A 15,900-nucleotide genomic window follows, 5' to 3' on the forward strand; every position below is an offset into this window, starting at 1 on the left:
GACATATCAAAATCCCCAGGATAATAACATTCTAGATAAAGGAACTATGTTATACACATTTTTCATTTGTTTTTTTGGTTTTGTATCCATCATGAAGCCTAGATGATGGCCAGACCTGTTTTACAAGATCTAGGTTTTGAATACAAATAAATCAGTGTTGATATTTATTATGCACAAAATGTACCTCAACCAATAGTAGCAGATTTATGTGCAGATTTCAGAATTCAGGAATGGGTTTACAAAATAATGCAGAGAAAATATTACCTTTCCTGTAAACCATTACAATGCTTTACTTGAAGGACTGCCTCAGAAATAATGAAAATGAACTTTCGACTTTAGAAATAAAATTTTAACTAAGCTAATTATTTAAAATGCCAATTTTTTCTCCTATATATGAATTTTAAAATGACACCAAAGACTAATTCTAACATTATCTCATATGTGAAAGAAGTCTGTCCCCCATAACACAACATATCAGAACAACAAATTATTTCATAACATAATTCTCTGCTTTCATCTTATTTCTATACTAATCAGAAATACTTCTTTAAAAGATCTGTTATCAGAATAAATTTCTAGTGCTGTAAAGAGCATTTTGTAGTTGGTTATAATCGCTTCCAATCCAAGTTCTCTATCTTCTTCCTGGGAATACTGGTTGCATCTCAGAACAGCATGCTGTGTTTTCCCATCATCACACTTGGGAACGCACACCTCTATGAATTTAATCCCTTTCCTCTACATTACAGGCCAAAATAAGCAAGATTCAGGGCAAATCAAGGATACTCCTCCTTCAGAGAAAAACCACTATGGACAAAATATCAGGACAGAACACCATTGCCCTTTATAAAAAGTCCTTGTTCTGCTACTAAATCTTCATGTGTAGTTGAATACACCATGACAATTCACTATAATCTACTCATTTTATCACACAGGCTGTGTGAAGAATAACAAAAAAATAATTCTACACTCACATAGAGTCAATTGTCATGATGAAATCTAGGGACCTTTACTTCTATTCTTGTGCTCCCCTTCTTTGAGGTGTTGGTCCCCCTCACTCCCAACTCAGGTACTTCTAATGGCACCAATAAGAAAGAGAAAAGAATACACAACATGATGAGCATATACCATATTCCAGGCACTCGTGCAGCCATCAACAGGGTTTAATCCCCATCTCACAGTTGAAGAAATTAGGGCTCAAAGAATAGAAATCAGTTGCCCAACACCACAGAGTTGGTAAATATCAGACCTAGGATTTGACCAAGACATCCATTCTTTGTCTCTACTCAACATTGCTATTCATTTTGTCATTGTTGTGTTTCCTTCTGATGAGAGTAAACTTTTAAATAGCTGTAAACTTTTTAGTTGAAAAATATAATATGATATTATAAAATTATTCATAATTCGAATTAGGAAATGCTCTTTGTTTTTGCTTTATATAAGTTTCAGGAAAACTTATATATGGCATATGAAAATCCCCAGGATAATAAACTTCTAGAGAAAGGAACTATGTTATACACATTTTTCATCTGTTTTTTGGTTTTGTATCCATCATGAAGCCTAGATGATGGCCAGACCTGTACCCCCACATCCAAGGAGCAGTGGGAGCGGGCACAGAAGGGCCAAGAGGAGCTACTCCATGTTCAAGGTCAGGAAGGGGCAAGGTAAGGCACAGCGACTGCACTTTGCTGTAGTAGCCGTGAAGAGATAACCCACATACAAGGTACGAGAAACCCAAGTAAGATGGTAGGTGTTGCGAGAGGGCATCAGAGGGCAGACACACTGAAACAGTAATCACAGAAAACTAGCCAATCTGATCACATGGACCACAGCCTTGTCTAACTCAATGGAACTAAGCCATACCATGTGGGGCCACCCAAGACAGTTGGGTGATGGTGGAGAGGTCTGACAGAATGTGGTCCACTGGAGAAGGGAATGGCAAACCACTTCAGTATTCTTGCCTTGAGAACCCTGTGAACAGTATGAAAAGGCAAAATAATAGGATAACGAAAGAGGAATTCCCCAGGTCGGTAGGTGCCCAATATGCTGCAGGAGATCAGCAGAGAAATAACTCCAGAAAGAATGAAGGGATGGAGCCAAAGCAAAAACAATACCCAGTTGTGGATGTGACTGGTGATAGAAGCAAGGTCTGATGCGGTAAAGAGCAATATTGCATAGGAACCTGGAATGTTAGGTCCATGAATCAAGGCAAATTGGAAGTGGTCAAACAGGAGATGGCTAGAGTGAACGTCGACATTCTAGGAATCAGCAAACTAAAATGGACAGGAATGGGTGAATTTAACTCCGATGACCATTGTATCTAGTACTGTGGGTAGGAATCCCTTAGAAGGAATGGAGTAGCCATCATGGTCAACAAAAGAGTCCAAAATGCAGTACTAGGATGCAGTCTCAAAAACAACAGAATGATCTCTGTTCGTTTCCAAGGCAAACCATTCAATATCACGGTGATCCAAGCCTATGCCCCAACCAGTAATGCTGAAGAAGCTGAAGTTGAAAGGTTCTATGAAGACCTACAAGACCTTCTAGAACTAACACTCAAAAAAGATGTCCTTTTCATTAAAGGGGGCTGGAATGCAAAAGTAGGAAGAAACACCTGGAGTAACAGGCAAATTTGGCCTTGGAGTATAGAATGAAGCAGGGCAAAAGCTAATAGAGTTTTGTTAAGAGAACGCACTGAACATAGCAAGCACCCTCTTACAACAACACAAGAGAAGACTCTACACATGGACATCACCAGATGGTCAACACCAAAATCAGATTGATTATATTCTTTGCAGCCAAAGATGGAGAAGCTCTATACAGTCAGCAAAAACAAGACTGGGAGCTGACTATGGGTCAGATCATGAACTCCTTATTACCAAATTTAGACTTAAATTGAAGAAAGTAGGGAAAACTACTAGACCATTCAGGTATGACCTAAATCAAATCCCATATGATTATACAGTGGAGGTGAGAAATAGATTTAAGGGACTATATCTGATAGATAGAATGCCTGATGAACTATGGATGGAGGTTTGTGACATTGTACAGGAGACAGGGATCAAGACCATCCCCATGGAAAAGAAATGCAAAAAAGAAAAATGGCTGTCTGGGGAGGCCTTACAAATAGCTGTGAAAAGAAGAGAAGTGAAAAGCAAAGGAGAAAAGGAAAGATCTAAGCATCTGAATGCAGAGTTCGAAAGAATACCAAGGAGAGATAAGAAAGCCTTCCTCAGCGATCAATGCAAAGAAATAAAACAACAGAATGGGAAAGACTAGAGATCTCTTCAAGAAAATTAGAGATACCAAGGGAACATTTCATGCAAAGATGGGCTCGATAAAGGACAGAAATGGTATGGACCTAACAGAAGCAGAAGATATTCAGAAGAGGTGGCAAGAATACACAGCAGAACTGTACAAAAAAGATCTTCTTGACCAGGATAATCACGATGGTGTGATCACTCACCTAGAGCCAGACATCCTGGAATGTGAAGTCAAGTGGGCCTTAGGAAGCATCACTACGAACAAAGCTAGTGGAGGTGATGGAATTCCATTTGAGCTGTTTCAAATCCTGAAAGATGATGCTGTGACAGTGCTGCACTCAATATGCCAGCAAATTTGGAAATGTCAGCAGTGGCCACAGGACTGGAAAAGTTGTTTTCATTCCAATTCCAAAGAAAAGCAATGCAAAAGAATGCTCAAACTACCGCACCATTGCACTCATCTCACACACTAGTAAAGTAATGCTCAAAATTCTCCAAGCCAGGCTTCAGCAATATGTGAACCGTGAACTTCCAGATGTTCAAGCTGGTTTTAGAACAGGCAGAGGAACCAGAGATCAAATCGCCAACATCCACTGGATCATGGAAAAAGCAAGAGAGTTCCAGAAAAATATCTACTTCTGCTTTATTGACTATGCCAAAGCCTTTGACTGTGTGGATCACAAAAAACTGTGGAAAATTCTTCAAGAGATGGGAATACCAGACCACCCGACCTGCCTCTTGAGAAACCTATGTGCAGGTCAGGAAGCAACAGTTAGAACTGGACATGGAACAACAGACTGGTTCCAAATAGAAAAAGGAGTACGTCGAGGCTGTATATTGTCATCCTGCTTATTTAACTTATATGCAGAGTACATCATGAGAAACGCTGGACTGGAGGAAGCACAAGCTGGAATCAAGATTGCCGGGAGAAATATCAATAGCCTGAGACATGCAGATGACACCACCCTTATGGCAGAAAGTGAAGAGGAGCTAAAAAGCCTCTTGATGAAAGTGAAAGAGGAGAGTGAAAAAGTTGGCTTCAAGCTCAACATTCAGAAAATGAAGATCATGGCATCCGGTCCCATTACTTCATGGGAAATAGATGGGGAAACAGTGGAAACAGTGTCAGACTTTATTTTTTTGGGCTCCAAAATCACTGCAGATGGTGATTGCAGCCATGAAATAAAAGACACTTACTCCTTGGAAGAAAAGTTATGACCAACCTAGATAGCATATTCAAAAGCAGAGACATTACTTTGCCAACAAAGGTCCGTCTATTCAAGGCTATGGTTTTTCCAGTGGTCATGTATGGAAGTGAGAGTTGGACTGTGAAGAAAGCTGAGCGCTGAAGAATTGATGCCTTTGAACTGTGGTGTTGGAGAAGACTCTTGAGAGTCCCTTGGACTGCAAGGAGATCCAACCAGTCCATCCTAAAGGAGACCAGTCCTGGGTGTTCATTGGAAGGACTGATGCTGAGGCTGAAACTTCAATACTTTGGCCACCTTTGCGAAGAGTTGACTCATTGACCCTGATGCTGGGAGAGATTTGGGGCAGGAGGAGAAGGGGACGACAGGATGAGATGGCTTGATGGCATAACCGACTTGATGCACATGAGTTTGGGTGGACTCCGGGAGTTGGTGATGGACAGGGAGGTCTGGTGTGCTGCAGTTCATGGTGTCACAAAGAGTTGGACACGACTGAGCGAGTGAACAGGTGACCCATTGTTGTGCAGGGGCAAGATTCAAGGGAAAAGAGAATATGCTCATTCCTTCTGGTCCTATGATTAGCCATAGCAAATATTAAGGAATGCTCTCATGTGGAAAATCTCACAGTCATACTAATCAATACCTTATTCATGTAACTAAATGTTCACAATATCCTCACAGTGATTTTCCAAAACATAATTCTGATCCAATTTTCTTCTTGTTTCCTCAATGATTCTCCTTGTTTCTTCCACCCCTGCCTGCCAATTTGATATCTATCCCCACTCCATATTTCTAACCATGAATGTCTCAATATCAGCACTTCTAGCATTTTGGGTGGAATAATATCTTTATTGTGAAGAGGCTGTTATTACACAAAGGAATGTTTACAACATCCTGGCCCCTGCCCACTAGATGCCAATAGCACCTCCCTTCCTATTGCTCTAACCCCAAGCAGAAGACTTGCTCCTAAGAAGAGCATGAAATAATTATTCCCACTAAAGATGAAGTATAGACTGGTCCCCACAAAGAGCACCCTGTATTATAACATAACTGCAATGGCAGTTACTAGCTATGCCCTTGCCCAATGACACTGCAACCTAATAGGCAGCCAGCACCAGTCCTTTTCATTCATGTTTGCACTTAGGTACCTACCATACTGCCTAAGTTACAATAGACACCCAGTAAATGTGCGGTGAGTAAATTCCAGGAACATATGTAAAAAGATACAGATGCTAGGATTCCAAATTTCTTAGACTTATAGCAACCAACATATTATAAAAACTACTACTTCACCCAGGAAACCCTACACTTCAACATTAATAAGAGTAGGAAGATAGTGTAAGTCACCTAGGAGTCTGAGTATAAATTGTAAGAGATAATAAATGCAAGGGCCAATTTCAAAGTCTAGCTGCTGTAATAACGCCCAGTCCTTCTTTCAGCAATGTTCATAAACATTGAGCTGAGCTGGTCTGCTTGCAGTTCTTCGCAGTCCTAGAGTGTAACTGCTCAGTGATGGGAGATGTTAATTAATTACACTATAAAATAGAATTACAATTAATTGTTAATTTAGGTTTTAAAGTGACAAACTTTAAAGGCTAAAAATAGTCTTTGATCTTTAAAAGGCTTCTTAATGAGGGCAGTATACTTTAAGTACATCATTAGTTTAAGTGTGCAAATTGGGTCTAGAGGCTACTAGAGCTAAGCAAATATCTATTCCAATATGTTAAATGTTTATGAGTTGGGACAGGGACAATTAATTGCTAATCAATGGGCCAAATCCTAGGTGAGGTCAGGTTCTGAAATAGGACGACAACAATAGTAAATTGGATTTAGAGCTTTCCAATGTGACCTATAAAAACACAGGCAAGCAGAGACTAAAAGAATAGCAAAAAGGCCAAACTGACAGAAACACCCAGATAATTAAGATATTACTCATTTAGTTAATAGTAATTTTCAAGGGTGCCATTTGTTTAGATTAATGAGCCATAATTTGTAGAATTATACTTACATGTCTGTAGTTACTTAAACATATAATTCAGGATATAAAATAGTAAAACTCAGCATAGCTTAAAGGATGATAACACTTAACTGGTAGCTAGGATTAGCAATATTCATAATATAATTTCCAATATGATCTCGACCCCCCCATATAATACTTCATTTTTCCAAATTCAGAAGTAAAACCCATGTATTACTTTGGCAAGCACCTTTTTAATAATCACGCAAAACTTCTACTGTCATTGCTAGTATAAGCAGCAAGCTATGTGTATAAGTCTATCTGCCTCAATATTAGTTGTTTTCACTTACCTTTAGTTCAGATGAGAGATTCCAGAGACAGAGTTGGCCCTCTTGACTTCCCGTCACAATCATCTGCTGGTCATCGGTGATCATGATGGCAGTGATGCTGTGTGGAGGGGCCTTCTTTCCCCAGAGTGCCACAGCCTGCAGGGAGGACCTCATGGTGAGGGAACCCTGGACACACAGAAATGGTAAAAAGTGTGCACAGTTATCATTCATTAATTTTGGAAAATGTGTTGTTGTGTTGTTTCACTCAGTCATGTCCGACTCTCTTGCAACCCCGTGGGCTGTAGTCCATGAGTTCCTTTATCCATGGGATTTCCGCGGCAAGAATACTGGAGTGGGTTAACATTTCCTTCTCCAGGAGACTTTCCAACTCAGGGATCGAGCCCGTGTCACCTTCATTGCACCTGTGATCCCGGAATCGCAGGTGGATTCTTCTATAGCTAAACCACTGGGGAAGTCATCTCATAAATGTGTTTGATAACATGGACTTGAACAATGCGTTCTCTCAGAGCTATGAAGAAGGGTGCCTTTCCATCAAATAGAGAAGAATGTAATCAGACATTGAAATTAGCCTGTCCACCACAGCTCTGACTGTGGGTGACCTTGACTGCTCCAGAGTCCCTCCAGGCCTCTCAAGAAGAATAGAGTTGTCTAGACACTGTAATTTGAAGACAACTTTGCAGACTCTCTCTCCCCAGAAATGTCACCTCATCTAAGTAACAAATATCTAAACTTCACTATTAAAAAGCAAATATTTTCTGTAAGAACACTGTTTCCTATGCTTCAATGCTTCTTGTATGGTTGTTAAAATTGCTGTAATATTCATGTTCCACCTACACAATTTTTAATAGTAATTTTTACTTGAACGATTTCTGTGTTTAATATTTTCCTAAATGATAATTTTCATGAAATCACTATCTCCATGTGTTAGTTACAGGGTTAAAGTATAATTATAAAAAAAATACCTTTCAAACACAAGTTTCCAAACCTATGGAACACAACAAAAGCAGTTCTAAGAGATAAGTTTATAGCAAGACGAGTCTACTTCAGGAAACAAGAAAAATCTCAATCTAATCTTACACCTCAAGGAACTAGGAAAAGAACAAATAACCCAGAGTTAGTTAAGGAAAGAAATCATAAAGATCAGAGCAGAAATAAATGAAACAGAGACTTAAAAACCATAGAAAAGATCAATCAAATTAAGAGCTAGTTCTTTGAAAAGGTAAAATTGATAAGCCTATAGTCAGACTCATCAAGAAAAAAGAGGGCCCAGATAAATAAAATTAGAAATGAAAAAGGAGATGTTGCCCTGCAGAAATACGTAGGATCATAAGAGACTACTACAAACAGTTACATGAAAATAAAAAGGACAACCTAGAAGGATAGGATAAATTCCTAGAAGTGAACAATCTCCCCAGACTGAATCTGAAAGAAATAGACAAAAGGAAGAGATTAATAACCAGTAATGAATTTGAATTAGTAATAAAATATCTTCCATCAAATAAAAGTTGAGGACCAAATGGGTTCACAGATGAAGAGGAAGGGAGTAAGAAGCTAAGAAAGTAAGAAGATAATTATTTCCAAGGAAAATAGGGAATCAGAGCAAAGAAAAAGATAACCCCTAACCTCCCACAACACTCTGCTATGAGAGCTGCAAACTTTGGCAGTGTAAGAGGAAGTCGGCCCCCAATCTCCGTCACTGCTGATGGCTCCAGGGTATTCCAGCCCAGAACAATCACTGCTTATTGTGGGTAAATAAAAGATGATGAGATGTCAAATGCACTCTGCTTAAGAAGACAGACGCAGAAAGTAGCAGCAGTTTTAACAAGTTCTAAGGATAGAGTTAAAAAGTAAGTTTCATTTATCAGGAAAATTCAATTTGGGGAAAAATCTCATTCCCAGAGACACCAGATAAATGTGATACAAATGAAGATTACAAAGATGGTAATGAGAAGGGCCCACATGGCTTTTAACATTCTGCTGCTATAAATACTACTCCTAGCTTTGTATTAGTCCTTCTAGTATTACAACTTTTTTTTTTTTAGCATTGATGCTTTTGAACTGTGGTGTTGGAGAAGACTCTTGAGAGTCCCTTGGACTACAAGGAGATCAAAGAAGTCAATCCTAAAAGAAATCAGTCCTGAATACTCGTTGGAAGGGCTGATGCTGAAACTGAAGCTCCGATACTTTGGCCACATGATGCAAAGAGCTAACTCATTAGAAAAGACCTTAATGCCAGGAAAGATTGAAGGCAGGAGGAGAGGGGGATAACAGAGGGCAAGATGGTTGGATGGCATCACTGACTCAATGGACATGAGTTGAGCATGCTCCAGGAGATGGTGAAGGACAGGGAAGCCTGGCATGCTGCAGTCCATGGGGTCGCAGAGAGTCAGACATGACTGAGCGACTGAACAATAACAACAGTATCACAACAAAAATCACTATTCGAAAACCATTTGCATTTGATCTCCATTTCTGGCTTGACTAATGTGTGCTTCTCAGAAGTAAGAAGTAGTGGAAAGGGAGTGCCTGTGGTCACACTGCTCCAGAGGAAACTGGGCATTTTAGTTTACAAGTAGTGTGCACTTGCTTCCTGCCCAAGGACTTGTCTTTCACACTTTAAACTTTACCTAGGATGCTGTAGTCACGGAAATTTGTCTAGACTGCTTAAGAAGAAATGTAGCAGAAACAAGTTTGGAGAACAGCTGCCAGGGAATTAATATATTTGTAATGATTAGCTAAAATTCTACTAAAGATAAATAATTTCTTTGGTGAGTTATTTATGTCCCTATTACTCTGGAAAATGATCTTCTCTCACTTGAATCACTACAACACTGTTTACCCAATAATTGGCAACTTTATATTACCCTGTTTTTTTTTTTTAATCTCTCTTAAAATTATCTGCTTTGCATTGATGTCTCCCTAATGAAGTGGTACAAATCCCCCAAGGACCAAGACCAGTCTCTGCTAAGTGTACCGCCTGGCCCATAGTGGGTTCTTGACAAATATTTTTTAACCACAGATTTTGGTGCTTTGATTCTTTGTGAAAGATAGGAATCATTTCTTAATCATTATCATATTCCCTACAGGTCTGAAGCACAGGGCCTTGATTACAGGAAAACAGTAAATACCGGTTGAGTAAATTATTTTCTTTATTTATAAATTCTGTATTCCAAAGGGGAGAGAGTTGCTTAAGGGTATGAAATTTAAGTTAGGTTAGAACTAAATGTGAGTCACTTAATCCCTCTGAGCTGCAGTTTTCTCATCTATAATCTGAGAATAATAATGATACCTAGATCAGGGTATTGTGAGGGTGGAATGACAGCAGGCTTATAATGCAGAGCACAATGTGCTAAGTAATTTATCTGTTATTTTTATTTATTTTAGCTCCTGTACTTCTAGACAGTAGTTACCCATATTTTAAATTGTTCCACCATCATACCTGTGTCTTATTCTTATTCCAATAAAATTCCTTTAAAATTCACTAGCTTTTAAATCCTTCCAAGGCAGAGACTTCTGTCTGATTTGTCCATTGCTATATTCTCAGTGTCCAGAAAAGAGTTTAAGACAGGCAGAGTAACTATTCCAGAATAAATGAAGAAGTGAATGGAAGTATACATTAGAGTCTAAACCTCACATCTAGTAAAGCAAAATCTTTACAAATGTAAGCACCTAACAAAATACAAGACACTTGGAGTTTAGAAAATGAAATAAGTCAAAGCATTTCATGTATTAAAATCCTTAAGAAGTCATAAGATTCCTAATACATCCAAATTAGAAAACAAAAACCACAAAGGCTAAAGCCACGAGAAATCAGATCTCAACCAGAGTTCATCCTGAACCATCTAGATTGCTAAATGTGGTGAAAAAAGACCTCTGTTCAGTGACCTAGATCTGGGGTTGCTTCACCACTTATTTATAACCTTTATTTCCAGATTATAAACGTTACGTGTAGTAAAATGAGGATAGTATCTCCTACATTGCCTACATCTCAGTATTCTTATGAGGAATAAATCCAGGGCTGCAAATAAAACTACATAGGTATAATTATATACACTACGCTATCACTACGGAGCTTCCCAGGTGGTGCAGTGGTAAACTCCACCTGCCAATGCAGGAGGTACAAGAGACTGGGGATTCAATCTCTAGGTCAGGAAGATCCCCTGGAGGAGGAAATGACAATCTGCTCCAGTATTCTTGCCTGGAAAATTCCATGGACAGGGGAGCCTGGCAGGCTACTGTCCATGGGGTCACAAAAAATAGAACTGAGCAAATGAGCACACATGGTATCATTATACCTTGTATACAATACTCATAAACTCCTATAATCTAGAATTTCAGACAAGAGGTAATTTTGGGGATCATTGATCTGATAGCACTCACTTATAAGAAAACTAACAGAGAGAAATGTGATCTAGATAACTCCAAATCGGTTCTAATTCTGAGATTCCGAGACACTAAGCAAATTGTACAGTAAGAATAAGTAACAGATTAAAAGGCTGCAAATCTCAGAAGTCACTTTTTTCCCCATACTTTTCCCTCTCTTTTTCTTTTGTGGCAAAATTATAAAAATAGCCCCAGAAACTTGGTGCCTTGCTATCAATAGGAGAGAGAGTAAATTTATGTTTCCTGAGACCCTGTACAATTCTCTAGAAATCTCTGATCAAAAATAAGCTTCAAAAAAAAAAAAAATCCCATTGTAGAATCTCAAAGTTAGAGGAAAAGTCTGTGATGTGGAGAAGAAAGTCATGCCCTTGACTGAAGTATACTGTCCTGTTTCAAATAATTATATGTCTAGACAAGTTGTAAAATCTTTGGCAAGGGATTACAAAGCTCTATCACAGCCCTCAATGTATAATTATTGTATCCCAAATTTGAATGACTGAATGATATTTTAGAATGTCTAAAGCAAGACTGTAGATAGATGTTTACAGGCCCTTGAATGATCTCTAAATGTGGTTTAATTAAAAACAGTTTAAAATAGACACTACCACTGGCTGGAATTTTGAAAAAAGAAACATTTCCACAGACTAGGATAAAATTACAGATTATATTATAAACGTTTAAATAAATTTCCCTCATTTGGATCTAGTCATGGTAATAGAACATTTTAGATTATGATAGTGTATTTTGTTACTTATATAAGGAATACAATTAATACTTTATTATGTAAGTATAGCTATCAAAATTATCATATAAACACACACATACATATAAATTTTACACTTAAACGACTTTCAGATAATTTCCAAATTTTTGACTGCAGCCTACCAAAATACCACAATGACATCTCAGAATGAGGTAATCAGCCTTCAAGAAGCTCACAGACCACAGGTAGAAAACTCTTGTAAATGAATTACTCACTTATATAGTAATATATATATATGTATCTGTTCAGTTCCATCACTCAGTTGTGTCCGAGTCTTTGCAACTCCATGGACTGCATCATTCCATGCTTCCCTGTCCATCACCAACTCCTGGACCTTGCTCAAAATCATGTCCATCGAGTCAGTGATGCCATCCAACCATCTCATCTTCTGTCATCCCCTTCTCCTCCTGCCTTTAGTCTTTCCCAACATCAGGGTCCCTTCTAATGAGTCAGTTCTTCGCATCAGGTGGCCAGAATACTGGAGCTTCAGCTTCAGCACCAGTCCTTCCAATGAATATTCAAGACTAATTTCCTTTAGGATTGACTGCTTTGATCTCTTTGCAGTCCAAGGGACTCTCAAGAGTCTTCCAACACCACAGTTCAAAAGCATCCATTCTTCAGCATTCAGCTTTATTTATGGTCCAACTCTATCATCCATACATGACTACTGGAAAAACCATAGCTTTGACTAGATGGCCCTGTGTTTGCAAAGTAATGTCTCTGCTTTTTACTATGCCGTCTAGGATGGTCGTAGCTTTTCTTCCAAGGAGCAAGCATCTTTTAATTTCATGGCTGCCGTCATCATCTGCAGTGATTTTGGAGCCCAAGAAAATAAAGTCTCTCACTGATTCCATTGTTTCACCCATCTATTCGCAATGAAGTGATGTGACTGGATGCCATGATCTTTGCTTTTTGATTGTTGAGTTTTAAGCCAGCTTTTTCACTTTCATCAAGAGGCACTTTAGTTCCTCTTCACTTTCTGTCCTAAGGGTGATGTCATCTGTGTATCTGAGGTTATTGATATTTCTCCCTGCAATCTTGATTCCAGCTTGTGCTTCATCCAGTCCAGCATTTTGCATGATGTACTCTGCATTATAAGTTAAATAAGCAGGGTGCCAAAATACAGCCTTGACTAACTTCTTTTCCTATTTGGAACCAGTCTGTTGTTCCATGTCCGGTTTTAACTGTTGCTTCTTGACCTGCATACAAATTTCTCAGAAAGGAGGTCAGGTGCTCTGATATTCCCATCTCTTGAAAAATTTTTCATGGTTTGTTGTGATCCACACAGTCAAAGACCTTGGCGTAGTCAATAAAGAAGAAGTAGATGTTTTTCTGGAACTCTCTTGCTTTTTCTATGGTCCAACGGATGTTGGCATTTGATCTCTGTTTTCTCTGCCTTTTCTAAATCCAGCTTGAACATCTGGAAGTTCTTGGTTCACGTACTGTTGAAGCCTTGCTTGGAGAATTTTGAGCATTACTTTGCTAGCATGTGAGATGAGTGTAATTGTGCAGTAGTCTGAACATTCTTTCTACATATATACATGATCTTCCTTGGTGGCTCAGACAGTAAAGAATCTGTCTGCATTGCAGGAGACCCAGGTTCAGTCCCTGGGTGGGGAACATCCCGTGGAGAAAGGAATGGTAACCCACTCCAGTATTCTTGCCTGGAGAATTCTATGGACAGAGAAGCCAGGCAGGCTACAGTCCATGGGGTCACAAAGAATCGGACACGACTGAGAGACTAACATTTTTGCTTTCTTTTATATTTCCCACTGAATTTCCCAGAGTGGCTTTACTACTAGGTAATATTATAGCACAATGCTCTGGACATGTGTTAGTGCTATGTAAATAAGAGTGAGCTATAACCTACAAAGAACACCTGGTGTTTCATTAGCTTCCCCATCCTTTTGATTTTTATCCCTTTCTACAATAATAGTATCTAAAAGTGCCTTTCATATACATATATACTATTTTATTATTTTAAATAATATAATGAAAAAATAATTTTAAGGAAAAAATTAGTTTAGATCTAGTAATTATTATAAAGCTGGCTTTGATACAATTTGATTTTATATATATGTATATATATATGTATGTATATATATATATACAAATTCAATTTATACCTAAGAATGAAAAACATAATACTAAATTTAGACTTTATTTCAATATTATGCATTTAAATATATACTGAAATTTAGGTACATATCAAATAAGACCAAAATTGCATTTGTGACATATTGCTTGGATTTTTTACCTTTTATTGGGCTTCCCTGGTGTCTCAGATGGTAAAAAATCTGCCTGCAATTCAAGAGACTCTGGTTTGATCCCTGGGTTGGGAAGTTCCCCTGGAGAAGGGAATGACAACCCACTCCAGTATTCTTGCCTGGGAAATCCCATGGACAGAGGACCCTTGTGGGCTATAGTCCGTGGGGCTGCAAAGAGTCAGATAAAACTAAACAACTAACAGTTTCTTCCTATGGTTAATAAAATCAAATGTTCATTTTTTAAAAATAATTTCCACATTTTGTTTTTCTAAATAAGAGAGGTTTCTGGCTGTTACTTCCAAATGGTTTTTAATCATTCAAATTCCATGAAATTTGTGAATATTTCTCCTTTCTTGAAAAAGCTATATTGGATAAAATGATTATGATTTCTCATTTTCAATAATGAATTTTAAAGTTCTAAGTGATAGCTTAATTTTCCATAAAGGAGTCTTTATCAAATAAATGCCCTTTACAGATTGAAGGAACGCCTTCTTATAGTGAATAGGCAGAATACTTACTGTTGCCATTTTCACTGACACAGAATTTCAGCAGAGTTCTGTGCTTCCTTTACTTGCCCAGTTGTTAACTATGTGTGTTTAGCCACTCGGTAGAGTCCATCTCTTTGTGACCCTTTGGATTGTAGCCCTCCAGGCTCCTCTGTCCATGAGTTCTTTTTCAGGCAAGGATACTGGGGTGGGTTGCCATTTTCTCCTCCAGGGGATCTTCCTGATCCAGGGATTGAACTAGTCTTTTGCGTCTCTTGCATTGTAGGCAGATTCTTTACCATTAAGCCATCAAGGAGGCCCCATATTCAGTAAGTAAATAGGAGTTTTCCAACTGTATGCTTTGCCACATCTGTGAATAACTTGACGCAAAGGGTGAGAGAAATTGAAACTCTCAAGCCAGTGTGTGTACAAAGATGATCATTTTCTATGCTTTGACGTGAAAGGCATGGCAAACACTGAATTAAGTGAAACTTGTCCAGGAATGTAAATAAGTTAAAGCTGTAGAAGGTCCAAACCATTACAGAATTAGGCAACCCATACTGAAAACTAAGAAATGAATCGTCTGATGATGCAGTCATGGTGACAGTCACTAACTGTTACACAAACGCTCATCATGGGCACATGGGAGCTCCCAAATTGTCCCATTTTAAAAGGAAATTTTTCTAAATAATATATAAGATCATGGCATCTGGTCCCATCACTTCAAGGCAAATAGGTGGGTAAATAGTGGAAACAGTGGCAGACTTTATTTTGGGGGGGCTCCAAAATCACTTCAGATGGTGATTGCAGCCATGAAATGAAAAGACATTTACTCCTTAGAAGGAAAGTTATGACCAACCTAGACAGCATATTGAAAAGCAGAGACATTACTTTGCCAACAAAGGTCCGTCTAGTCAAGGCTATGGTTTTTCCAGTAGTCATGTATGGATGTGAGAGTTGGACTGTGAAGAAAGCTGAATACTGAAGAATTGATGCTTTTGAACTGTGATGTTGGAGAAGACTTCTCTGGGACTGCAAGGAGATCCAACCAGTCCATCCTAAAGGAGATCAGTCCTGGGTGTTCTTTGGAAGGACTGATGCTGAAGCTGAAACTCCAGTACTTTGGCCACCTCATGCGAAGAGTTGACTCATTGGAAAAGACCCTGATGCTGGGAGGGATTGGGGGCAGGAGGAGAAGGGGACGACAGAGGATGAGATGGCTGGATGACA

General features: G+C 38.7%; 1 protein-coding gene across 1 annotated transcript in view; it reads right to left on the minus strand.

The window, feature by feature from the left end:
- WDR72 (WD repeat domain 72) overlaps positions 1-15,900 on the minus strand; it is a 221,550-nt gene that overhangs the window by 189,487 nt on the left and 16,163 nt on the right. The window contains exon 2 of the mRNA XM_005685754.3: positions 6,773-6,937. Coding sequence (XP_005685811.2) covers positions 6,773-6,925 — 153 coding nt within the window. The 5' untranslated portion in view covers positions 6,926-6,937. The remainder of the gene's footprint in view (positions 1-6,772; positions 6,938-15,900) is intronic.

The sequence above is a fragment of the Capra hircus genome, chromosome 10 (assembly GCF_001704415.2).
Source record: "Capra hircus breed San Clemente chromosome 10, ASM170441v1, whole genome shotgun sequence".
Lineage (NCBI taxonomy): Eukaryota > Metazoa > Chordata > Mammalia > Artiodactyla > Bovidae > Capra > Capra hircus.